Source organism: Nomascus leucogenys, chromosome 6, assembly GCF_006542625.1.
Source record: "Nomascus leucogenys isolate Asia chromosome 6, Asia_NLE_v1, whole genome shotgun sequence".
NCBI lineage: Eukaryota > Metazoa > Chordata > Mammalia > Primates > Hylobatidae > Nomascus > Nomascus leucogenys.
This window is the reverse complement of record NC_044386.1, coordinates 102,486,586-102,512,598: the sequence shown is the minus strand read 5'-3', so window position 1 is coordinate 102,512,598 and position 26,013 is coordinate 102,486,586. Positions and strand designations below refer to the sequence as shown.

Sequence of the window (26,013 nt, the reverse complement as noted above, 5' to 3'; positions counted from 1 at the left end):
GCATAAGGAGTGCATATTTTGATATTTAATCTATCCTTGATTTGTATTCAGAGCATAGGGAGTGCATCAGAGTTGAATTTGAATAGTCATCTTCACCAGAAATAGAAGCTTGAGTATTTATATTTAGCTTGCAGCACCTAGAGGAAATAACCCTGTAACCCCGGAAGGAGGCCAGGTGCCCTGTAGGAATCACGTCTATCTTTTTTATCTTTCTATCCCACGTACCAGTCATGTCCCTGCACATAGTAGATGCTCAACAAACAATATTTATTCATTGACTGACCTCTGAAATATAATTGAGTGGCCTAAACAGCTAATGCTATATGTGTATTTATACTTAATGTATCAAAACAGCTAAACATCACTGGGAAATTCAGGAAAAGCAGAAACGAATGGTCATGACTCTTACCTGTGACTCCTGTTGAAAATGATCCCATATGTTGTCTTCTCAAACGAGATATATTCATGTCACTAGTTTCTGTTCTTGAAAGTACAAACACTACTCCTTCTATTAGATATTTTGGTTTCTGAAAATAGAACAAGTAAAACCTGAACAAGTGGGAACTGGTTCGGATTAAAGAGATTTCGGGTCCAACTCTCCAAGCCAAAGGGATTTTCAAATGGTTATTTTAAAACATGGCTCTACGTGTGGGCTTCTGTGGTTTCAATAGTCACAGGAAATGGCAGGCCACTGTATCAGTCAGCTTTTGCTATATAACACACCATCCCAAAACACAGCCACTTAACACACAAAAAAAGTTCATTTAGTTTATGATTCTGTGGGTCAGCAATTTGGGCTGGGAGCACTGGGTGGGTGGATGTGCTGGTGTGGTTGATCGCTGCTGGGCTCACTCACCTGTTGCCGGTCAGCTGCCAGGTGAGCTGAGGGCTTGATGGCCCGAGGTTGCTCAGGTGGGATGGCTGAGGTTGCTCAGGTGGGATGGCTGAGCTCTGTTCCACGTGGTCTTTCATTCTCCAACAAGGCAGCCCAGACTTAGTCAGGTGGAAGCAGTTACAGTGGACCTCACAGAGTGAGCAGAAGTATCTGTAGAGCCTCTTCGTGAGTACTGATTTGGAATTTATAGCTGTATAGTGTGGTTTAAACTCTTCTATTGGCCAAAGCAAGTCAAAGCCTGGAAAAATAGACTTCTTAATGGGAGGAGCTGCAAAGCCTGTGGCCACTTTTGCAATCTACCATGGCAACAAAACGTGGAGGTGCCACTCTCCACCCCAGGAGAGATTGTGTAACTTTCCTTAGATCCTCAGGCTTTACCTCCAAAGTTGAGAACCAATATGTTGGATGATTTCACTACTGAACAACAACAAGAAAATGTTTAGGAGAGTTAACTGATGGATACGTCTGTTAAAACGCTGCTTGGTGTGTGGAAATGAAATTTTTGATTTTTTCTGTTGGAAGTTATGCCTTGTATCAAGGCATTAGGTTAATTCTCTCTGACTTCTGTACTCAGCCTGAAAAGTAAGGATTCTTGTTCAGTGTACCAGATAACTTCTATTATGCGGCAAACCATTTCAAAATTCAGTGGTTTAAAGCGATACCGTTTATTGGACTCCTGTTCCCATGTCTCAGCAGATGGGGCTGATCTCGGCTGGGGTCTCTCACGTTACTGCAGTCACCTGCAGGTCAGCTGGGTGGCTCTGATTCTGGGGATGGACTGGTTGTACCTTGGGGGGCGTCTGGGCCACTTGTTTCTCTCCATTCAGTTAATTTGCCTGGGCTCGTTCACAGGGTAGCAACAGTGTTTCCAGAGAGTGAGTGCGGAAGCACACTAGATCGCTTCCTGCCTAGCTAGGCTTGTTTCTATGGGGTCAAAACAAGTCACCAGCCCAGCCCAGATTCACTAGGTGGGAAGATAGACTCCAACTCTAGCTGGGAGGAACTGTAAAGACGCAGGACAGGGAGGATGGAGAACCCTGGTCATTTTGTAGTCTTCTGTATCTGTTGCCTTCAAGAAATTCCTTCTCACACTTAGAATTTAAGTAAAATACTATCTCCACTTATATTATTCCTATTAAATAGTAATACCGCATGTGTAATAGTAGTGGTAACTACACTTGTATTTAAAACAATCTGCAATCTTTTCACCTTTAATTGATGGCACCTCCCTTACTATGGATTTGCATATTCATATTACTATTTTAAGGGCATAGATTATGTTAATATATTTTGCTAAAGAAAATGATTGAACATATTTTCTTCTTCCAATTTGTCTTCCTCGTTCTTTAATCAAACCCTACTGGTGCCAGACTTGCTTTTCTAAAGGGTTTCTCTGTGTTTGATGAAGACTCTTTAGGGATCTCACTCGTACCCTTTAGCTTGGCATTTGAGAATCTGTGTGCTCTGGGCGTTGCGTAACTTTCAGATTTTATTTTCCTCCATTCTTCCTTGTGCACTAGTTTTCACAGTTAAACACAATTTATTGCTGTTTTTTGAGCACATTGGCCATACACAAATTGTCCTCAGCTCTTGGGCAACATTTTTGGTTGTTACAACTGTGTGGGGGTGTGTGTGTGTGTGTATGTGTGTGTGTCCGTGCTTGTAGTACTGGCCTTTAGCAAGTAGAGACCGGGGTTGCTGCTAAACATCTTGCAGTGCACAGGACAGGCCCCACAACAGATAATTATCTGCTACAAATATCAATAGAGCCGAGGCTGAGAAAACCTGCCCTATCCATTCCTGCCCCTGGCTCTTTTTTCCATGCCTCATCCCAGAAGGCCTTTCCTTCAATGCTGCCCAATGAAATGTTCCCCATCCTTAAAATGCCAGCTCAAATGCCACATCTAGGAAACAGATCCTGCATGAACCCACTCCCAGTGCCGTGGGCTCTCAAAGTCCATTCTGTGCATCACTGAAGGGACTACCACTTAGCACATTTACAGTAATTTGTCTCTAGTACTATTATTTTTTAATGGTTCTTATTGTTCTTTTCTTGTTTTTTAGTTGAATGGTTGTGTGTTGACTTTTTGGGTGAACTGTGTGTTCCTTGATGACAAGTATCTCTCTTGTCTATGTCCTACAGCACTTACCGTGTGTTTTACACATAGTAGGTGCATAATAAATATCTGTTGACTGCATGAGAAATGTATGTCTTCCTATGCCGTTAGATATGGTTACCCCTTCCAACAATTTTCTTAAAGGAGTTAGTTAAAAAAATCCAACAAGTTGAATCCAAGTTTGTCTCTGTTTTTAATAATTTAGGTCAAAAACTGTGACAAGAAATCATTGTACAATGCAATTATTTGTGTTTATTTCTGCAGCTCTTTAGTGAAAAAATAAGTGGTGCTGAAGGAACTAAACTAGACGATGAATTTCTTGACATGGAAAGGGTAAGAGAGCATTTTCATATGTAAATTGATTAGAAACTGACTTTCACTGTGATATGAGATATACTGCTATCGTAAAGGATATTCGAGTGGAAATCTAGGATGTTTAAATATAGGTGTGGATTATGCAATCTACAAGGCAGTACTTTCCCACGTCCCAGCCCAAATCGGATCCTCCCCCTGTAGCCACATCCAGTTTGGGCAGGTCGAGTAATGAGATCGAGTGGCTAACTGATACCCTCTAGTGGCCAGAAATCAGAATGTGCAAAAGATGGGCAACCTTGGCAGTTACCGCAAGGCCAAAGTAATTGGTAGTATATGTTTTGGAGAATCAAAATGTATTTCTGGGACAGGATTTTTCAAACGCATAGTGATTTATTTACCGTGTGGAACACTTGGGCTCTGCTCCCACGTGTTGCAGGAGCTGCATAGCAAATAACTTTTATCCTGGTTCTGCCACTAGAACCAGAGTGTGAACCTGGATAAGTGAATTCATCTTTTTGAACTAATACAGAGATGATAAGTGTGCCCTGCTTGTCTCACATGGATTTTGTGAGAATTATGCAAACATTAACGTATTTGAAATAACTTACAAAAAATATGACGGGCTTGAGACAGAAATGATTGTAACATGCTCCAAAGAAAAATGGTATCATCTCTGTCCCTTAACATGTTTCCCAGTCAGCTGTGTGGAGTTGCTCATGTGGAGGCAGAACTAGAACCACCAGTATTAACAACATACTGTTTCTTTCCTCATTGTCTGGGCCCTTTAAACATAGCCTTGTTTTAATAATTAGACCCCCCCCACCCCCACAGAGGAGAGAGGGAGGAAATGAAGCAAGGCATCCACCCTCAGGTGTAACATCAAGGCTGCAGATACAGTAGGTCGCAGAGATGTCAGCAGGTGCTGGGGAAGGAAGTGCAGCCCCAGGCTGTGCACTGCCTGGGAGAGTATCTCCTCAGGATACCTTGGCTCTGGCCAGCTCATCTTCCAGGGAGTTCTCTGTTTTCTGGATGAGAACTATTAAGTGTCTAGAAATGTTAATGCCTTGAGGGAGAAAAGCTTATTTTGTTTTTGCTTTTGAAAAAAACTTAATTTCTGAACCTTAAAACCATGGAAACATGTCCACACCATTGACATACCTTAAATTACTACAAAAAACTCAATATACAAATATGTGATGTATAGCTTTGTTACTAACAAAATGATTCCGTTGAAATGTTAAATTTAAAAGCATTTTTCCAGAGTTTTAGTTTCGGTTGATGGATTGAGATCCTACTTGCTTACCTCCTTTTACCTCCAAAAACCCCAGTGAGTTATGGAAGAAATATAAGGTCTATTATCTGTTTTATTACAGCAGTGAAAAGCATGGAAACATATAATACATGACCAGAAGTTTTAAAAACTTTCCAGAAGAGATCCATTAGATGGTATTAGACCCACCTAATAAATGATACAGAAATGAGAAAGTAATGGGAAAAAATATTCTATAATTAATGTTAACCATATAAAAATAGAGGAACAATAGAAAAATCAAAATAAAATTTGATGCAAGAGAAGCACTAAATTAAAAAAGCTTTTTAATTATAAAAAGATACAGTCCATGTAGTCTATCAGGAAATTATAATAGTTATGAACCATTCTGCACTACATAACATAGCATCTGAATTTGTAAGGTAGAAGCTGTCAGAAATACATAGAGAGTTGATAAAAATAGAAGTAGACTTCACATACCTCTCTCATAAAATAATAGATTAAACTGACAATAATCAATAGGCTCATGGAGGATTTGCATAAAATATGATTAATAACTTTGATTATAAATAAATATAGATATCTGCATTCCCCAAATGGAGAATGTGCATATTTTTCAAATTCCTTTGGAACAAATACAGTTATCAATTATGTACTAGGTTATAGAAAAAAAAAATTCGATAAATTTCCCAAAGTGATACCATAGAACATAAGAATTATAAGGGAAATTAGAGCTTCTAAATTCTGGATGTTTGGAAATTTAAAAATATGTAAAAATAATTCTTAGTTTAAAGAGGAAATGGAAAGTAAAATGACATTATTTAGGCATGAGTGACAATTCTGTATGTCAAAACCTGTCATATGTGGCTAAACTGTAAATGTATTTAAAGAAAATAAATGTTGGGAGAAAATGAATAAATCATGCAATCCAAGAAGCTAGGAAAATAACAGCAAATTAAATCACTCTAGGTAGAAGGTAGAAATCAATATGGATAAAAAAAGAGATTAATAAAATAGAAAACAATAACCACAAAAGATCGAAACAATGAAGCCAAGAGCTTTAGAAAAGCTGTAAGACAACAAACCTCTACAAGTGAGGCCAAGAGGGAGAATAAGGAAAAACACAAATAAATTACATAAAGAAGAAGAAAGAGGATGCTCACTGATAGCATTTTTAAAGAGAATGCCGTAAGTAAGTGTCAGAAATGAGAGCTGCTAGCAGCTCTCTCACTCAGGGGCTGGGCCTAGGGGAGTCAGTGGCACAGGCCTTGGGACACCTCATGGGCAGGGTGCCAGCATTAAACAGAAATTCCAGACTTAACTGACCAAGATGCTGTCATACCAGGTTGACTTCACAAAAATAATTTTTACCATTCTGCTTTCCTCTTTTCCTCTATTTTTCTTAATGGTTTGGCAAGATATTTGCATAGCATTTGGTTGACTTGAACAGACACACACACACACACACACACACACACACACACACACACACACACACAATAGTGTCCCTAGTTATTCTAGGAGGGAGGTTTTGTTTGTTTTTAAGCGACATGAGTTTTTGTTGTTGGTTTTTTGTTTTGTTTTGTTTTGTTTTGAATGCTCATCTTGACTCCACATTAGCCAATATGTTTACTCCTCAATTTGTAAAGGGTTTATTTCTAGTTTTGATGCTTGGGCTGGTATGGACGCAGCTCCAGTGTGTGCATGTCAGGGCCTACGAGGCACTTGCAAGTTTTTGGTCATTTGTTTCTTGGGCTTTTTTGTTTCAAAAGATATAAAAAAGATCTGAAGTAGAAAATATCCCCATTCTAATTCCTCTCATCATCATCTTTCAGAGGTGACTCTTAGCTTTGTGGTGGCTTTTCATGTCCTAAAAGGGTTGTATATATCAAAGGGAGCACTCTAAGTTATGCTTTAATTAATATCTAATTTGTTACATTATAAATCTAAAATCTTTGTTTTTCTTAAGCTTTAAGCTGAATTTGTGAATCTTGTTTCCAAATTTAGTAATTTTGCTATAAGATGAAAATCATTATAGTTAATTTTCATTTGAGGTTGCATTAATTAACACATAAGCTTAACAGATTCAATCCCTAAATATTTGCCACCAGTTATATAATTAAGCAAATTCCCTTAGACATTTCAAGCTGTAGTCACAAAGGCAGTGTACAGGACTCCCTCAAACTTTACATAAAATCGATTAACAGCATTTTCCCAAGCTCTTACATTTCTCGTGACTAATAAGACATAAATATTTAGTGTATCAGATTCTCTTAAACATTTCAACGATCTTGGCAAATAGCTGAACATAGCAAAGAGAGCTCAAAGTTACAAAACTTGTTCCTAGGCCAAACGCACACTCACATGCCCACTTGCACACACAGCACACGAGTATCAGTAACATAGGGTTGGCTCCTTTTTTTTTTTTTTTTTTATCATTTCTGTACTATCTTTTAAAACTTTCCTGGGGCTCCAGATTAATTTATTTAGCCCAAATTAATGTATTTAGCTAAGGGGAACAAATACGATTTCAGGCTGGGTAAGATTGCTTGATTGCAAACTTGTAACCCTGGCAGGATCATAGTTTTCTAAATTACAAAAATGATTTGTCTTCTATTATAAATCACTCTGCAGCTTGCTTGCTTTCTTTGTATGTACTTTGAATGTCGATCTTCCTTATTTTTTTATGATTAAAGATTATTCCTTTACTTGGATGTTTCATAATTTATCCAATCAGTCTCCTATTGATTTCCATTTTCAATATTACATTAAATGGCCTAACAAACATGTTTTTCCTTCACTGCAATTTGCTGGTGTGTTTCTAAAAGGATAAATCCCTAGAAGTATAATAGCTGGTTTATTAATATGCCCATTAATAAGAACTTCTCCCTTGATCTCCAAAAACGTATCATTTTGCATTCCTGTTGTGTATTACTCCACACCCATATAATACCTGATATTGAGTATAACTGATTTTAAAAATGTTTTTATCAATCTGGAGAATGTAAAGCATCTCCTTTTATTTACAGTTCTGAATATTTTTTTCAAATATTTGTAGGCGGCTTGTGTTTTTCCTCTTTTCCTTCTTTCTTTTTAAGACATGGAGTCTTGCTCTGTTGCCCAGGCTGGAGTGTAGTGGCGTGATCTCGGCTCACTGCAACCTCCGCCTTCCAGGTTCAAACGATTCTCCCACCTCAGCCTCCCGAGTAGCTGGGATTATAGGCACCCATCATCATGCCCGGCTAATTTTTGCATTTTTGTAGAGATAGGATTTCATCATCTTGGCCAGCCTGTTCTTGAACTCCTGACCTCAGGTGATCCACCTGCCTCAGCCTCCCCCAGTGCTGGGATTACAGGTGTGTCCTACCATGCCCAGCCTTTTCCTTCTTTCTTGTTTGTTTAAATGGAAGTTTAGAATATTATGCCACTTTTGTCAAACTTCACATACTGTGTCTTTTCGTGTTTAGTTTTTAAGTTTTTACAGAGTCAGAATTTTGGTCTTTTTATTTATGACATCTGAATTTCAGGTCCTGGTTAGAAGTTTCTTCTCATTCCAATATTTCAAAATACTGTCGTCTATATGTTAGTCATTTTATAGTCTGGTTTTTTCAGGTTGATATTTTTAATCATGTATATAGTATGAAGACTCACTTTACTATCAGCTTGCCAAATTTTAACAAAAAAAAAGAAAACATTGAAATTATGATGGGATTTGAATGAATTTTGCATGTTAATTTGGGAAGAATGCATATCTTTACAAAATTGAGTTTTCCCATCTAAGAATGTGGTTTTTCAAATAGGTGTTGTGAATTTCTCATAATATTCTTCGTTATTGCATTTTTATTGCTTTTATGAATGAGATCTTTTTCTTTTGGGCTACTGATGGTATAAATAAAGCTATTGCAACTTGCATTTTAACTTTATTGTTTATTCCCATATTAACTGTCTGGTTAACTAACAACCAGAAAGTCCAGGAATGGTTTTGCAGAAGGAAAGATTCAGTCTTAACCAGAAAGCGTTAACTTTCAGGGAACGTTTGGGGAAAACTTTGATGTTAACATCTTCTGACCGCAGCACAAATGAATATGTTTATTGTATTATAATATAATACTAATGATTATGATTCTTTTATTGTTGATTACTGAGGCAGTTGCTAATATGAATCATTATTGTGGCATCCTTATATAAGTATAGAAATTCAAGTTCACCTAGCAGATAAGGAGAGTTTGGTTCATATCTAGTGTTAGTTTTGAGATACTTCCAAGTATACTTAATAATCTAGTGGAGCATAATAACTTCCCCAGATTTTCTAAATTTTACCTTAATATTCATTTGAATGTTAAAAGGAAAAGTAAATTAATGTTCTGCAACATCACTTGAAGGAAGTGGTGTTCCAAAAATCAGAAGGTGAGAAAATACCGCTTCTCCCAAAAATGTTGAAAACGTTCATTTGGATTAAAATCATTATAATGGTGTTAGAAAATTAAATTAATGAAAATTACTCCTCTATTTGTTCTTTTGTGAATTTATTGAGTTTGTCATTTACTAACTTTTTTTAAATTTTGCTTTTAAGAAAATAGATGTTACCAATAAAGTTGTTGCAGAAATTCTTTCAAAAACCACTGAATATCTTCAGCCAAATCCAGGTAAAGTTGAAATATTCTCTTGTTCATTTGCTGTCACAGACCCTAATAACCCATGTTTACTTGGTGTTTAGTTGACCTAATGTAGAAACAATGTCATCTGTGTCCCAATAATGAAATTCAGTTTTTAAAGCTGAGTCTCCAGTGACCAAAGGTAGTTGCATTCAGTCCTACTGATGAGAAACAGAACAGCTATTTTTGTGAACTTCAGTTGACATCATCCGAATGGAGTGCTGGTCATAGCAACAAGGGAGCACTGAGCAAAGGTTTTTTATGAGTTGCTTCAGAAAGCCACTAAACATTTGGCAAATATTTTCTTACTCCCTTATTTCCTCTTTATAATTTTTTAAGAAATTCTGCCTTTGTGTACCATATACATAGAAGTATATGTTAATTTGAAAAAGCTTTCTCTTCATGGCTTAAATGCTGGAGAAACAAGGTGTGGTGAATACGAAAGACTGCTTAAATCCAGTGTCACATCAGCTTCTCCACTGAAGGTCTGGGTTTTTAGGTCCCCAAGCAGCATCTATTGATGAGATTTTCCCAGGATGTAAATTACAGGCACCAATAGAGGGCGCCCAAGCCTTGAGTTCTGTGGATTTCTGAAGCCGCCTTTCCTTTTTAGGAATTTATTATTTGGGTAGAGTTCCTGTGATTCCCTTGACTGTAGGAATCAGCACAAACCTAACCATTTGAAAATTGAGAAAGTAAAAATTTAAGAATATAAATTTTATCAAATGCATCCAGGCAGGTCTAAAGTTCTTTACAATTGTATTGATGATAATAGCTTTGAAAACCATAAAAATGTATCTTCTCCTCCCTGGCCACATCAGTGATTGAAATCAGCCACACAAATTTCTTTTCCTGATATATCAGTCAACAAATATTTAATAAGTGCTTTCTCTGCACTAGAGGATTTCGGGGTGCTGGAATACACTATGAAATCAGACAGATATTTCACCCTCAACCAGCTGACTCTTGAATGGGATAAGGAGGTGTTGGCCAGCAATAAAAGTGTCTCTGGTTATTCCTAGAGAAGAGGCAGCCCTAGCAACCTCTTATCCAGTTTAATGGCTCTCACCCACATACCTGCTGCATCCCACACCCCCCTCCAACAGTGGGAAAGATGGGCAGAGAAAGAGAGAGAAAGAGAGAGAGAGTGTGTGTGTGGGGGGGGCGGGGTGGGTGTGTGGTGTGTGGGAGTGAAGCCTTTGGGCCTGGGGACCTGGAGGATAAATGCTTTGAGGATAAATGTGAGGTTCAAAAGTCCGGCACTGGCCAGGCACAGTGGCTTATGTCTATAATCTCAGCACTTTGGGAGGCCAAGGCTTGATGATTGCTTGAGGCCAAGAGTTCAAGACCAGCCTGGGCAATGTAGCAAGACTCTATGTCTACAAAACATTTTCGAAATTAGCCAGGTGTGGTAACGCGTCTATAGTCCTATTTACTCAGGAGGCTAAGGTGGGAGGATCACTTGAGCCCATGAGTTTGTGGCCGCAGTGAGCCATGATCATACCACTGCACTACAGCCTGGGCAACAGTTGTTGTTTCAAAACAACAACAAAAAAGGCTGGCACTGTGAATGTCAGGTGAACGTGAGTGGCACTCACAGCTGGCACAGGAGTGTCACTACTCACAGTGTGGTCTACTGCTGGAAATGCAGAATCTTAGGCTCAACCCAGACCGATGGAATTACTCTACATTTTAACAAGATCCTCGGGTTATTTACATATACATTCAAGTTTGGGAAGCACTGATTTAAAATACATTAAAAATAAGTACAAAATTATTAAAGTAGAAAAAAAGTGTATCTCTTGACTACCTAAAAGTATCTCAAATACCACAAACTAGTATGTGATTCACTCTCTCACCTACAGGATGAAATCTCAAATCCTTATTTTGGTGTTCAATTCATAGTCACATTTTCCCATAGCTATCTCCCACTTTGTCCTGTATTAATATCTTTTTAGGTCAAACCAGCCCACTCCTTGTCCACTGATTATGCCATAGTATTCCCTCTTCTACACGTTACTGACACTATTCTCTGTACTTTTTAGGGCATCTTTCCATCTTTCTTCAGCATATTGCTGCCTTTCCCTTGCCCTGCACCACACTGGACTTTATTTTCATAATTACGTCCTGTATATTCTGCCCCAAGTAACTAGACTTTGAGCTCCTTGAGGGCAAAGGCTGTCTCTGGAGTCCCAATAATGAGCACAGTGTGCTGTTGCACAGGGCCCAGTGCAACAGTGAGTAAATACTCATTGCCTGAGTCAGAGGAAGGAAAGGAAGGTAAGACGCAGTGATGCACATCACCTCCCTAGGGAGCAGGGGCTGAGCTGCATCTTGGGACCAGCCACACAAGGCTAGTGTTCACTAGGGGTGGGCTGATCTGTCTCCTCCTACGATTCTGCCTCCTAAACAGCAGCACCTGCCTGCCATAATACTGAAACTCATTAGGCTGAATCAGTCCTTGGGAGCAGAGTGTGTGTGCGCGTGCGCGTGCGCACCCATGTGGTGTGTGTTAATAACCAGTTGGTTGTTTGAAACATCCTCCTCGGCAATTCTATTTTTGTTTACATTTAAACAAACAAAAAAAAGCATGTTAGTGTCACACAGGTGTCAGTGTCTGACTTCACGTGTCAGCAACTGCAAGCTTTCCAAAGGATCTCATTCAAGGGGTGGTGCTCACAAAAGCCTGGTCGCTATTATTTCAAGTCAGCAATGTGCGCCATCATTTCCTTCCTTCCTTCCTTCCTTCCTTCCTTCCTTCCTTCCTTCCTTCCTTCCTTTCTTTTTTCCTTCCTTCCTTCCTTCCTTCTTTCTTTCTCTCTTTCTTTTCTTTCTTTTCTTTTTTTTTGATGAAGTCTCACTCTTGTCCCCCAGGCTGGAGTGCAATGGCGCAATCTTGGCTCACTGCAACCTCTGCCTCCCGGGTTCAAGCAATTCTCCTGCCTCAGCCTCCCGAGTAGCTAGGATTACAGGCATGTGCCACCACACCCGGCTAATTTTTTGTATTTTTAGTAGAGACGGGGTTTCTCCATGTTGGTCAGGCTGGTCTTGAACTCCTGACCTCAGGTGATCCGCCGGCCTCGGCCTCCCAAAGTGCTGGGATTACAGGTGTGAGCCACTGTGCCCAGCCGATGTGCGCCATCATTTCTATGGTTCATCGTGGCTATGGAACAGTGCACTTAGCACCCACCTTGGTAAAGAACCAAGAAAATTATGTGAGAAAATTAAATAGTTCACACACAATTGTTTCAGGCCTCAGGTCTCTGGCATTTTGTTTAAGGTGACCTCAGTTTTGGCAGCTGCTTTTATTAAATGCTATGTACCTGTCACTCCACGTTGTAACTTTAAAGAATTACAAATGACAATGTTTTTAAGCATACAGAGCTAAGCTAGGAATGCTAAACACTGTGTCGAAGATCCGAGGGCAGGTGAAGACCACAGGATACCCGCAGACGGAAGGCTTGCTGGGGGACTGTATGCTGAAATACGGGAAGGAGCTCGGGGAAGACTCCACCTTTGGTGAGTTATTCAGAGATCACCTGGGGGAGCTGAGAACTCCTCTAGTATGGTTTTAGGTTATGCATGAACCCTTCAGTTTAACAACCTTTGTTATTTTTCCATATTACCAAAGTAATACATGTTAATTGCAGGAGGTTTAGGAAACATAGGTAAGTAAAATAAAGAAAAATGCTAACATCACCCATAATCCCATATCCACTGATAGGCCCAATTAAACTCTGTTGTGTGTTTATATATATATATATATATATATATTTTTTTTTTTTTTTTTTGAGAAAAAGTCTATGCCCAGGCTGGAATGCAGTGGTGTGATCTTGGCTCACTGCACCTCTGCCTCCCAGGTTCAAACAATTCTCATGCCTCGGCCTCCTGAGTAGCTGGGATTACAGGCTCAAGCCACCATGCCTTGCTAATATTTTGTATTTTTAATAGAGACAGGGTTTCGCCATGTTGGCCAGGCTGGTTTTGAACTCCTGACCTCAACCGATCCGCCAGCCTCAGCCTCCCAAACTGCTGGGATTATAGGAGTGAGCCACTGCACTCGGCTTGTTGTGTATCTTTTATGCCTTGTTTATTCTTATATGTATTCATATGTACTTTTAAAAGCCACAATAAGGCTATAGTACATATACTCTTTGGTAACACTGACTATATAATGATCCATATCATAAAATAATTAATCTTCCATGATATTGTTTTTAATGGCTACATAATATTCCATGTATCATAGTTTGTTCAGCCAATCCCATTTACTAAATAAATGTTTCTTTATGTACAAACATTTTACATAGCATTTACAATAACCATTTTCATAGGTAAATCTTTGGGGACATCCAAAATTCTATTCTTTGACATAATTTAGATAACATTTCTAGTATAAAATTGCTGAGTCGAGTATGCTTATTTTTCAGGTTTTGAAAGCATATTCCCAACCCACCCTTCAGAAGGGTTACTCTCATTTGACACGGTTGCCAGGAGTGAATGAGGGTGTGCTTCCCTACACAGTTCCTAATCCTAGAGGTTATCTTTTTAGTTGACTTTTAAATAACTGATCATTTGATATGTAGTATACAAAAATGATACCTCATTGCTGTTTTAACTCCATCTTTTGGATCACGTGTGAAGTGGAATTTTTATTTGTGTTTGTCATTGTTTTTGTGAATTGTGTGTTTGTGTCCTTAGCCTGCTTTTGCGTTAGGAGGTCCCCCCTCCTGTCTCATGAGCTCTTTAAATGGTCAGGATATTTGCTCATTGGCTGTCTTGTATGTTGATGAAGCTTTGTCCCAGGTAAGCATTTGCCTTCAGACCTTGTATATGAAGGTCATTTCAATGGAGAGAGATTTTTATTTTTTATTTACTGAAGCTCTTTAGTCTTCCTATATGGCTTCTAGCTTTTTGGAATCATGCTTAGAAAATCTTTTTCATCCCACTCCCTGGCAAATGATATAAATGTTTATTTATACTTGTTTTTGAATCCTGTATTTTCTTTTATTGCCTTTAAATTTCCCAGCTCCTGCATTTATTGGAGCTACAGTGCAATAGGGTTCTAATTTTGTTTTCTAACAAATAAATAGCTTGTTTCAGTACTTTTTAAAAGTCCAACTTTCTCCTGATGATTTGAAATGATTCTTTTATTATAGGCTAAATTATTATACGTTAAGTTTGTTTATGGTCTTTCTCTTCCGTTTCTTGATCTATATCCCGTTTTGATTCAGTGTCATATTGTTTTAAGTATTGAAGTTTTAAAACATACTTTAATATATTTTACTAAAAATTTAGGTATCGTATTGCAAAAAGTTCACGGACACACTTACTGGTTTTATTTTTCCAGGTGAAACTTAAGTCCTTTTTATTTAAAAAAGTCATTAAATTTTTATTGAGATTCATTTAAATTAATACATTAAATTGAGGATGAATTGGATTTAATATATTAAGTATTCCCAAAGAATTTGGCATATTTGCTATTCATGTAGTGGTAACAAGGCAGGAGATGGAAGAGATGGAAGTTGAGAAATCGAATATTTGGCCACAGTAATCATTCTAGGAAATTATCTTTTGAAAAAAATGTTAAAACTCAAGCATTAAAACATGAATTAATTAGTGACAAAGGGTAATATTATCCCTCAGAGCAGTATAATGTGAATTTTATTTTATTCTAAGGGCCAATGGGGACAAGATGGCCTATTTCTTACTCTGAAGGCACATCAGTGAAGGGAGCAGGTAAAACTGCCAGGCAGGCCTTGAAATCCAAGGACCCTCCTGCCGTGCATCTGGCCTTGGCGACAGCCAGACAGTTTGGTAGCTTCCCAGGTGCTCAGCAACCAAAAGAAACTTGGGATGAGGAAGAGAGTTGATGTCAGCGGGGCATCGGAACAGATGGATTTCTGCTGTTCCAAGGAAGAGGCTGTGCCGTTGGATGTTTTCTTTTGGGGGGCCACATGCTGGGGCCTCCTACAGTACAGAAACTTCAGTGGGTGGAGGCTGAGCCCCTCTGGAATTCGACAGCGCCAGTCTCAGGCAAGGAGAGGGAATGTTGATTCCAGGGAGGTGGCGACCCATGTTCAGAGCATCATCTCTGGAGTCTACAATGTATTTGAAAATGTTTCGGTCAAGGCAAAATGAGCTGACATTGTGAGGCACTGGCACGGGTGGCAGAGGGGCTGTGTGGGGGGTCAGGCAATACCATTTCTCACCATTTGGGCAGGAAGGAGTCCACAGGCTAGGAAGGGACATTTCGTCTTCATTTAGGAATTATTTAGACACACTTTGGAGAGCTGAGCTAAGGAAATTTAGCTTCCAAGGAGGAGTGAAGCTACCACTGGGTCTGTATGAAGTCCTGGGAAGCCTTAGTTTAGAGTAACGGTTCCTACTTCTGTTTTGCAAGGTCCTCTTTAGTATCTTTCTGTTTATTTTTAAGGGAGGTGAGGCACATGTTGCCATCTCTATTTTACAGGTGAATAAGTTGTCCATGCCCTTGCCTGGTGAGTGAAACAACTCAAAGGTCAGACTTAGGCTGGGCTTTACGGTCTTCTTCAAGCCTAGGAATTGAGCAACCCAATCTCCATCTTTTTACAAGATCAATTTGGAAAAACCCAAATATAGGAAAAATAGTTCATTCTAGTGCAGCATTTCCCAGGGATGTTTTCTAGAGACCCTGCAACCCTCATTGTACAGAGAACTAGAGGGCACCTGGTTTGCAATAATCTGGCAAATTACTGCCGATTAACTGGACTGAGATACCTCGCTGTAATCCAGGAAAAACTACCTGTCACTACCCAAGCCAGGAAGGCTGGCCTGGGCTCCAGTGCACCAGCAGACCCCCACCCCACCCTGCTGACAGGATGTCCCATGTGACACCGGCAGGCTTTCTTTGACATCAGAGAGGGCAGGGAGGCTTAGAACCTTCTAGAAGGATACAGGGAGTAGCCTTGAGAAGATCCCACGGCTAGAATTTGAGATGTTTTGTTGGTTTATTTCTATTGTAATTTTTACTAGTTGACACTTAGCCCCATGACTGAATCCTTTCATTGTTTACAAAGAGATTTTATTCTCAAGCTTCTAAGGAACCCTCCGTGCCAGTTTCCCAAATTACCAGTTTTTTAGAAAGGATCTTTATCCCCATCTAGTGGTCCAAATGGTAAGTACTTTGGTCTGCTAGCCTCAGTTGTATTTTCTGTGGTGGTGAAAGTGCAGAACATAAAGAGGAAAATACAGAAAATAGAAAGCCTTGCTTTTTCTTTTTCATTCTGATCCAGGATTCAGAGGTCCTGGAGCAAGGACCTTGCTACACCATCATCCACAAACTTTTGGTAAAGAATGAAATAAATAGCACTGTTAACCTGGAGTAGTGTTCCCAAAGAACCTTTTGTATTTATGTTTTCTATTCAAGGCAATGCATTGATAGAAGTTGGTGAATCCATGAAGCTAATGGCTGAGGTGAAAGACTCTCTTGATATTAATGTAAAGCAAACTTTTATTGATCCACTTCAGTTACTACAAGATAAAGATTTAAAAGAGATTGGGGTAAGTCTTCCAGGGTATAAATATACCTGTTGCTACATAAGATGATGTTTATATTTGAAATCACTAGAATGTTTCAGCAGGGACTCACTGAAAGCATCATCTTATGATGCTTGTGGGTAGGGTAAAAATAACTCAGTTCTATTTTCCTGGGCTCACTGGGAAAGAGTGCCAGGATCCATTAGCCCTATCTGCCCTGGAGATGAAGCAGGATAATGGGAGGGAATGTAAGCCATGTTCTTTCAGCTGGAAATTCTGTATTTAGTTGAAGCCAGCTCTAAGCCAGGCTAAACAAATTAATTACATAACTTTATAGTGGATTTCTTATTATCAAAATTGTACCATAGTTGCAAGTTTTGATGCATTGCCATTATTTTCCATTACTTCTCAAGAAGTCATTATTTTCCATTACCTCTCAAGAAGATCAATACCTAGAACTTGAATTTTTCATTTGGAATACTGTTAAAAATGGCATACATGGGAATTTTCAGGTACCTGGAGGTAATTGCATGCCACTTGCATGGTGGCATTTTTGTAGATGTGCAAAAACAGCCCCGAAACTTCTACCCCACCAGGGACTTCTACTCTGGAGGTACAAGCACCCTCTTACGGATATGTGCAGAAGATGTTCCTCCAGGTGCCTTCAGCATGATCTCAGCTTGGAGGTCATTTGAGCCTTGGGCATATCCTGTTTTCCCTTCTTCAGACCTATTGATTCTCAAAGTGTGGTCCCTGGACCAGCAACATCAGCATCACTTGTGAGAAATGCAAATTCTTGGGCCCCATCCCTTATCTCCTGAATCAGAAATCTTGTGGGTGAAGCCCAGCAAGTCTGTGTTTTATAAAGTCCTCCAGGTGATTCTGATGCACGCTAATGTTCAGAAACCACTGTTCCAGCCCATCCTTTCCAGAATTCGAGGGGGAAGTGTGAACCCCCACTGGTCTAGCCTATGTGACAGAGATGAGGCTGGTGGGATGTGTGAGCTTGGATGGCCTTCCCTGCTTGGACCGTGGGCCTTGAGGTGGCTCCATATTCCAGGGGCCAGAGAAGGAACTGATGGATGTCAGATTATTGGTTCTTCCTTTGTTCATTCATTGATTTATTTATTCATCCATCAACTGTGTATAGACAGCCTGCTCTGCCCTGCTACAGTAGTGGTGGGCACTGGCCATATGTGGCTAAACAAGACCTGGTGCATGCCCACGTGAAGCTCACAGGTGTAGGGTAGAGAGACAAGTCAACAGATACCATGCACTTTGACAGTTGTTGGAGAGATGAGCCCAGGGACACGAAGGAGAGGCACCTCCTTCAGCCCGGCTGGGTCAGGGAAGGCTTCTCAGAGGAGGAGAACCTGGCCATGCAGACTGGGAGACTGGGATGGGCAAAATATCCAGCACAAGCTGGCCAGGGGGCCAGGGCTGTGAGAGCAGGCAGGCTCGGGAACCTCGGTTGTGTGGTATGGCCAGGGGATCGGGTGTGTAGGGGCGGGGGTGCTATGGAGGGAGGAAAGGCTGACAGTCATGGAAAGCCCTGGATGCCTGTCCAGGCAATGCAGAGTTTCTGCTGAAAGCAAAGGGTGTGAGGGAGAATTCAGGAAGTTTGAGTGAGAAATGAAAGCACCCATTCAGGAGCTCCCTAAACATCCCTCTCCCCACCTGCACACCTCTTGGCCTCAACACTCATACCATCCTCTTCTTCCATCTCAGGGGAAACATGTGCCTGTTGCTCTCAAGCCAGTCCTCCTCTGGGCCACAGGGTCTGTCACCTCTCACCTCCTCAGGGCCATTGTGACATCCATCGTCCTCTCTGCTGTATCTTCATTCTTTCCCTTTCTGTCTGTTGGCTTCTTCCTGTTAACATTTATACACATCAGCACAGCTGCCCTTGACTCCTGGCGTCACATCTCACTCCCTCCTGTCCCTTCTCCAGCCCATAGCCAGGGCACCCTTTCTGAGCTGCAAACCTTCCTGGCTGCCCACTGGCAGTGGGGTGAAGATACAGCCCCTCAGCCCTTCACAGCCTGGCCCCTCCTTTCCTCTGTGGCCTTATTGCCACCCCTTCCCCACATGAACTCCGCCCAGCCTCACCGAATTATTTCCAGCTCCCCGGTGATGTTTTGCTTTGTGCTTTCTCGCTATTTGCTGTCTTTGTCTTTTCACTCCTTCTCCTGGCTGAGTCACCTCACCCCTCAGCTTGGATGTGCTTTCCTTTGGGAAGCTGTTTGTTCTTTCGCTAGACTCTGTGGGGTATCCCTTCTGTGCCCCTGTGCCACGAGCACTGTTGCTTACCTTTTGCTCATGTTGGGCGGTCCATTCCTCGGGGTGAGGGATTGTGGTTTGTTCCTTGTAGTCACAAGCCTGCCACGTGGTTTGTGCTCACACATTATTTTATTTTTTTAATTTTAATTTTTGTGGGTACGTAGTAGGTGCATATGTTGGTGGGGTACAGGAGATGTTTTTACAAATTATTTTTGAATGGTTGATTCTAGAGAAGTGACAGTCTGGGTTCTGGGGATGCCGAAACATCTCCCCCAAATGCACAGTTGTAAAACCAAATGCCTCCTTTGCTGACATATAGCAAGTTTTATTTCTTCTTGTGCTGTCATCATGGAGGAAGATCATATGAAAAGTCAGCATTACTCCTCCACCTGGCCAACCACAGACACATATGTGGTCCTGAGTAGTAAGTGGGTGAAATGTGTAAAATACACTTATTCTGAAATGTTGCAGTTCTCTATGCAACAAAATAATTTTCTAAATGCCATCTTGTTACTCAGCTGCTGTTTGATATAGAACTGTAAATCTAAACTTAAATTATGTGGATGATGGAAAGTTAAGAGTCCAAGGTTTAGGAAGCCTTTCCTAGTCTCAGCTATACTCTGTGTAGTCGCTCAGAAATCAGGGGTCAGGAGCCTGTTCATTTGACATATGGCTGACTTTCAGGTGTTCATGTAGAGGTACAGAGGGATTCGGGACCAGCCCAAAGTCACAGAGCATAGGAGAGAGATGCTTCTGACTCTCTGGGTCTTGTGTGCTCTTTTCACCGAGTCATGGAAGTTAGAAGCAGTGCTTCCTGCTAAAATGAATAGTGCAAGCTATCCCCGTGCTTCAGTGGGATGATCAGTTTCTACATACACTTTTGATGCCCAGTATCTGATTTCCGAGGATTATAGCCATGAACTCTCCAGGGACCCCTCCCTTGTCCTGTATAGCTATCCCACTCAACACTGTTTCTGACACGGGGTCTCTCTGCTTGGACACAAACTGTGATAGGAAACCTACTGTCACGCAAGGCAGCCTGTTCCATGAGTAGACAGTTCTAACTGTTATATTTTGTTAAAGGGGTTATAATATTGTTTAGAAATTTTACTGTTTCAGAGGTTGTCTGTGAATTTCTCTCCTTTGCATTCATTAACAGTGTTTTATGCAACTTATTTCTTGATGGTTTGGGAACTTTATGGAGATCCGTTAATATTCTAAGGGATTGTAGAAGTTGGTGATTTTATAGTCTACTACTTAGGAGTTGACAATAGTGCCAAAAGAAGTGTTCCTACTGTATTTTGTTTGGTTAACCTGGTTAGAAATTATCTGGACATTAAGAAGGCTAAAGTGAGGAATCGTATAAAGAACATTGGAAAATAATATCTGAGCATGGCTACTGCATCTTTACGTTCCATACAGACACTCGTTTATTCTATCACCCATCTGTCCATTCATTCATTCATTCATTCATTCCACAAATATTCTTTGAGCACCTGAAGTGAGGGGAGCCTCCATCAGGTGCTGAGGTGCTCCCAACAGCAGTGTAAGGTGGGTTGCTGCCCTCTGGAATCTAGGCCGAGAAAAAGCAGTGACCATTTTAATAGAAATAATTTTTTGTGCCAGGTTTTGAATGTAGCGCCTCTCTGAGGGACTCCATTCTCTTTTTTTAGCATCACCTGAAAAAGCTGGAAGGGCGCCGCCTGGATTACGATTATAAAAAGAAACGAGTAGGTAAGATACCAGACGAAGAAGTCAGACAAGCGGTAGAAAAATTTGAAGAGTCAAAGGAGTTGGCTGAAAGAAGCATGTTTAACTTTTTAGAAAATGATGTAAGTATTTAAACCAAATAGGAGATTTTAATGTAAATGAATGAAACATTGAATATATGACTATGATCGACATGTTGAAAAACTCTAAAGCAGGAGTGTCCAATCTTTTGGCTTCCCTGGGCCACACATAAAATACACTAATACTAACAATAGCTGATGAGCTTAAAAAAAAAAAACTCATAATTTTTTTTTTTTTTTTTTGAGACAGAGTCTCACTCTGTCACCAGGCTGGAGTGCAGTGGCACCATCTTGGCTCACTACAACCTCCGTCTCCTTGGTTCGAGTGATTCTCATGCCTCAGCCTTCTGAGTAGCTGGGATTACAGCCACGCACCACCACACCTAGCTAATTTTTGTATTTTTAGTAGAGATAGGGTCTCAGTCTCCTGACCTCGTGATCCGCCCGCCTGGGCCTCTCGAAGTGCTGGGATTAAAGGTGAGCCACCGCCCCCGTCCAATCTCATAATGTTTTAAGAAAGTTTATGTATTTGTGTTGGGCCACTTTCAAAGCCATCCTGGGCCACATGCGGCTTGTGGGCCACAGGTTGGACAAACTTGCTCTAAAGCCTTACTTGTTAAGCAAGTTTCTAGAGTTTTCTCCTATCTCCTGCCTCAGAGATTGATTGCTTCAGACATCCGGCAAGCCCTGACTCACATCTTTTTTTGGAGACAGGGTCTAACTCTGTTGCCCAGGCTGGAGTGCAGTGGCACGATTGTGGCTCACTGCAGCCTCAACCTCCCAGGCTCAAGTGATCTTCCCACCTCAGCCTCCTGGATAGCTGGGACCACAGGCATGCCACCTAACCCGGATAATTTTTTGTCAAGATGGGGGTTTCACCATGTTGCCAAGGCTGGTCATGAACTCTTGGGCTCAAGCCATCTACCTGCCTCAGCCTCCCAAAGTGCTGGGATTACAGGTGTGAGCCACCACACCCAGCCCCTGACTCAATATCTTAAATCTTGAGGAGTCCTGTTTATCCCAGGATTGCTTCGGAGGTTGTCTCTGAAGATTGCTAAGTAGACTTGCTTTTGTATGTGAGGCCATAGCATTTGTGGTTTCACAGGGGAATGGAAAGTCCAGGTCATGTGGTAATTTGCCGTTTTGCTAAGACCGAAAAGTACTTGGCAAGGCAGACGGTTAAGGGAGAGCAGCTCTCTTAGCTGGGGGGCGGAGAGCTGCTGTCATCCCCCAGCTCTCTGGCGCCTTTACCTGTCATAGCCCACATTCAGGACACAAAAGCATGACCTAAATTTTTCAGCTGTTCCATAGTGGTGCTTGTAGGCTCAGGAATTGTGAAGGTCTTGGATCTTATCCCTCAGAAGTGCCAGTCTTCTATTGTACTGTGGTTTGTGCCATTTGCTTTGATTTGATTTGTCCAAGTAAAGTCAAATGAAATGGAATTAAGGAGGACAGTGACTCCTGACCAGGCAACACGCAGCTGGGGGTGGCCTCCCTGCTGGGCCTTGGATTTAAGGGGCCATTGGCACTTTGACTGCCTGAGTGGAAGAGGTGTCAGCCACCTGCCTCCCTCCTGAGCCCCTGCCCTCAGCCTGGCTTCAGCGATGCCAGGAGCTGTTTCAGCCCCAGCATTAGTATGGGACCTAATTGTTAAGTTTTTAAACCTGTGGGAACAAGTCAGGCGGTTTATTTATCCTCAAGACCATGTTGTACTTACAACAGTTTATTTAAAGGTACACTGAGGTCTTACATCTTTTGAGTCAAGTCAAAATGCATTGAGCACCTTTTATTTACCATGGTGATGTGCGGAGGAATTATGTCCAATACTGACAAGACATTCGTCCCGGAGAATTTATTCTCCCAACTGGAAATGCCAGTTTGAAATTTCCCATGTCTGTTAAACCACTGAGGCCTGAAAAGTACACTCTACTGTGTTTCTTTTTTTTTTTTTTTTTTTTTTTTGAGACGGACTCTCGCTCTGTCGCCCAGGCTGGAGTGCAGTGGCGCAATCTCGGCTCACTGCAAGCTCCGCCTCCCGGGTTCACGCCATTCTCCTGCCTCAGCCTCTCCGAGTAGCTGGGACTACAGGCGCCCACTACCACGCCCAGCTAATTTTTTTGTATTTTTAGTAGAGACGGGGTTTCACCGTGGTCTCAATCTCCTGACCTCGTGATCTGCCCGCCTCGGCCTCCCTAAGTGCTGGGATTACAAGCGTGAGCCACCGCGCCCGGCCTACTGTGTTTCTTAATTATTTTATTTTTTTACATTTTTTTTGGGAAACAGGAGGAGGTGTGACAGTTTGGTATCTCTGTTTTTCTTTAAATATATAAATTTCCTCTTGAAATTGTCCCCAAGCAACAGCGATTTTGTTTTGTTTCAGATTGCCGTATTGTTTTGAAGTCTTTAGAAAATGTATTTGAAGTGTGACATGTATCAGATACTCCTTGTGGGGCCATATGGAATGTTGCCCTGCTGGCTCCCGGCCCATTCATGGCTTAAACTCTGAGATTGTGTCTTGTGTGTCAGATGTGCCGTCTGACCCATTTGTTCCATTCATTACCTTCATGCGGGAACCACAATGATGGGTTTTTGCGAAGTGCTCCATGAGGGAAGCCTGTCTCAGCCACGCCAGCCTTAGCGGTTGACCCAAGAGACCTCAGTTTTCCCCCTCAGTATCAGTCAAAAGTCAAAAAGGATCCCTTCATTATAAAAGCTCAATCATTTGTCCATGTTTTGACAGTGACACGTATTCTGCCTGTCACAAATGGGTTAAGCCCTCCCACCCTGCCCCAGCAGGAGTAAGAGCTGGTTCCTAGCCCAAGCTCCGCAGGGGCTCTGGTGCTGGCCTTGCTCGAGCCTGGTAGTATTTCCTCCAAGGCTTCCTGTGGGAAATTGACCTGCAGGTGAGTGGAGGTTTCCCCTGTTCAGCTCTGGGGAGTCGGGGCTGCTCCCTCAGCCTGGATCCTGGGATCTTCACCTTCACAAGGAGGGGTTGTCTGGCTTCTACTTCTGCCACTGAGGTGGGAGAAGACCAGTGTTATGAAACGGAGATGGGCCGCCCAGGCTGCCCAGGAACTAGGCTCTTCCCTTCCTCCCTCCTTCTTCCTTCCTGCCATCTGTAGCTGCAGTGGCTACTAGGTGTGCCCTGGCTGCTGGTTCTTGCGGTAGTGGTGGTGATAGTGATAATGATAAAGACAGTGGTGATAATGATGATGACAATGACAAGAGCTACTATTCACTGACACCCCATGATAAAGAGGCTAAGGGGGTGCTGTTGATGGTCCCTGTCATGGTGCACGTGCGTTTGCCTTTTTTCCTACCCAGGTTTATAGCTGAGGAGACTCAGAGGTGATTGTGTAGGCTTCAGAAGCCCATCTTACTCTCTTCTTGGGGTCAACAGCAGTTAGATCAGAGGGCACCACCTCATCCTTTTCCATGTCAGTGTGTCTGTGCCATAGCCAGGTGGTCTGACATCCTCTCCTGTTGACCAGACAAGGTAGAGAAAAATCTCCTGCTAATCACTCCTTGGACCTGACATGCCAATGCCGATAATGCCTGGTGCTTGGGGATAAACAGAGAATGTGACTAGTTGGGAGAAAGACAAAATGCCAATACATGGTGGATGGGGCATACACTGAACCCTTGGCCCTGTGTTTGGCCCATCTCCAACAACCAGGCCAGAGCTGGTGGCCCTGTAGCCCATGGGACTCTGGCTTCCTGCTCCCTCTGAGTCAAAACCCGCACGTCCAACCTTGGTCACTCAACCTCTTGTTGCCACGTTGCTTCCTTTCCTGGTGGGGAAGTCCTGCATGAGGAGCTGTGCTTCAGGATGGCTGGGGAGGGGTGGATTTCCTGGCAGAAACTAAAGATGGCTGGGACCTATTCTAATCGCTATGTCAAACACAGTGGATCTTCGGGTGCTGCTGCCTGATGGATTGGATGGTGTTTCTACCTGATCTGGTACCTGCTGGAGACAAGGTGCACAAACTGTCAAATGAGTGGCTGCAAGGGAAGCCTGGTGGCAGGCAGCAGAGGCCCTGACACTTCCTCCAGACACAAGTGGGACGTGCTTCTGTTACGGTGGTGGGAAGTTTGGGGATGTCAGTCACAGCCATTCACCCTTTGGGTTCTGACCAATGGAGGAAGTGACAAAAAAGCTGGATTGGAATCAAGAGACATCTCTTTAACTGATGAGAATGCTTGAAAATTGTAATATACAGACCTCCTGGTCAACTGTGCTGAAGGACATGGCCTGGGCCTAAAGTCTTGTTGGCACTTTCTCCTCCTTGCACCTTCGGTGGATGACAGCCAGCTCTAGGGGAGAGCCAACCTGTCTCACCACCCAGACACAGCCTGAGATGCTGAAGCTGGGTGAGTGGGAGCCTTGCTGGCCTCAACCCTGCAGAGCCAGTGACTGAGGCAGAGCAACCCATCCTACTAACTAGGGAGCACCCCCAGCCTCATCCACAAGAGGAGGAAGAGGAGGGCCTGGCGAGAGGACTTAGAAGCATTTGCCCCAAAGAGAAAGTGAATAAGCAGAGAAGCAAATGAAGGGAAATCCTCTGAGATGGGTGTGCTTGGTGCTCTGGTGCTACCTGTCCATCTCTGTTTGGCACTGACAATTCAAAGACCAAAATCTCACCCTGGGGGAAGAGCTGGTGCCTTCTCCAGCCCTCATGTCTCATCATTCTGGCTAAGACACAATAAAAGCTTCACCGGGGAATGCCTCAAAAGAAACTGTTTGCCAAAGCTCTGACTGATGTGAGGAGAACCCTGACTGGAGTTAACAGAGTTGGTCTTTCCTGGGTCTCCAGATGTAATACTTGCTAGAGTTTTCTGGCCAACAGGCCATTTGCAGGGATTTCCAGGGTGTGGTTGTTCATCTGTCCTCACTTCTGCATTCTCCCAACTGAGAAACAAACCGGGTGAGCCACACGAGATCACACATCAGCCCCTTGCTCAGCGAGCAGGGCTCTCTAGAAAGCCATGTTGGAAGGGGCAGCTTGGGCCTGGGCCCACAGTAGAAATCCAATGAGCTATTCCTGGCCTGAAATCTAGACCTTGGAGCCCCTGCAGAGACAGCGGGTGCAGAGACCACAAAGCCAGATGACACATGATCTTGTGGCCACTTCACAAACCCACTTTCTCGAGAAATCCGGAGCCCAGAGCCAGG

At 42.2% G+C, this 26,013-nt stretch overlaps 1 protein-coding gene across 6 annotated transcripts in view; it reads left to right on the top strand.

Annotated features, from left to right (window-relative positions):
• The window catches only part of SH3GL3 (SH3 domain containing GRB2 like 3, endophilin A3), a 160,797-nt gene that overhangs the window by 97,381 nt on the left and 37,403 nt on the right, over window positions 1-26,013 (top strand). For 4 of the 6 annotated variants that reach the window (XR_004030584.1, XR_004030583.1, XM_030814924.1 and 1 more), the window contains exons 2-6: window positions 3,277-3,345; window positions 9,171-9,243; window positions 12,628-12,771; window positions 16,661-16,794; window positions 20,724-20,882. Coding sequence is in view for 4 of the 6 variants with exons in the window: in XM_030814924.1 (XP_030670784.1) it covers window positions 3,277-3,345; window positions 9,171-9,243; window positions 12,628-12,771; window positions 16,661-16,794; window positions 20,724-20,882 (579 nt within the window). In the remaining 2 variants the exon portion in view is untranslated. The remainder of the gene's footprint in view (window positions 1-3,276; window positions 3,346-9,170; window positions 9,244-12,627; window positions 12,772-16,660; window positions 16,795-20,723; window positions 20,883-26,013) is intronic. The other 2 variants (XM_030814925.1, XM_030814926.1) reach the window with 1 other exon arrangement.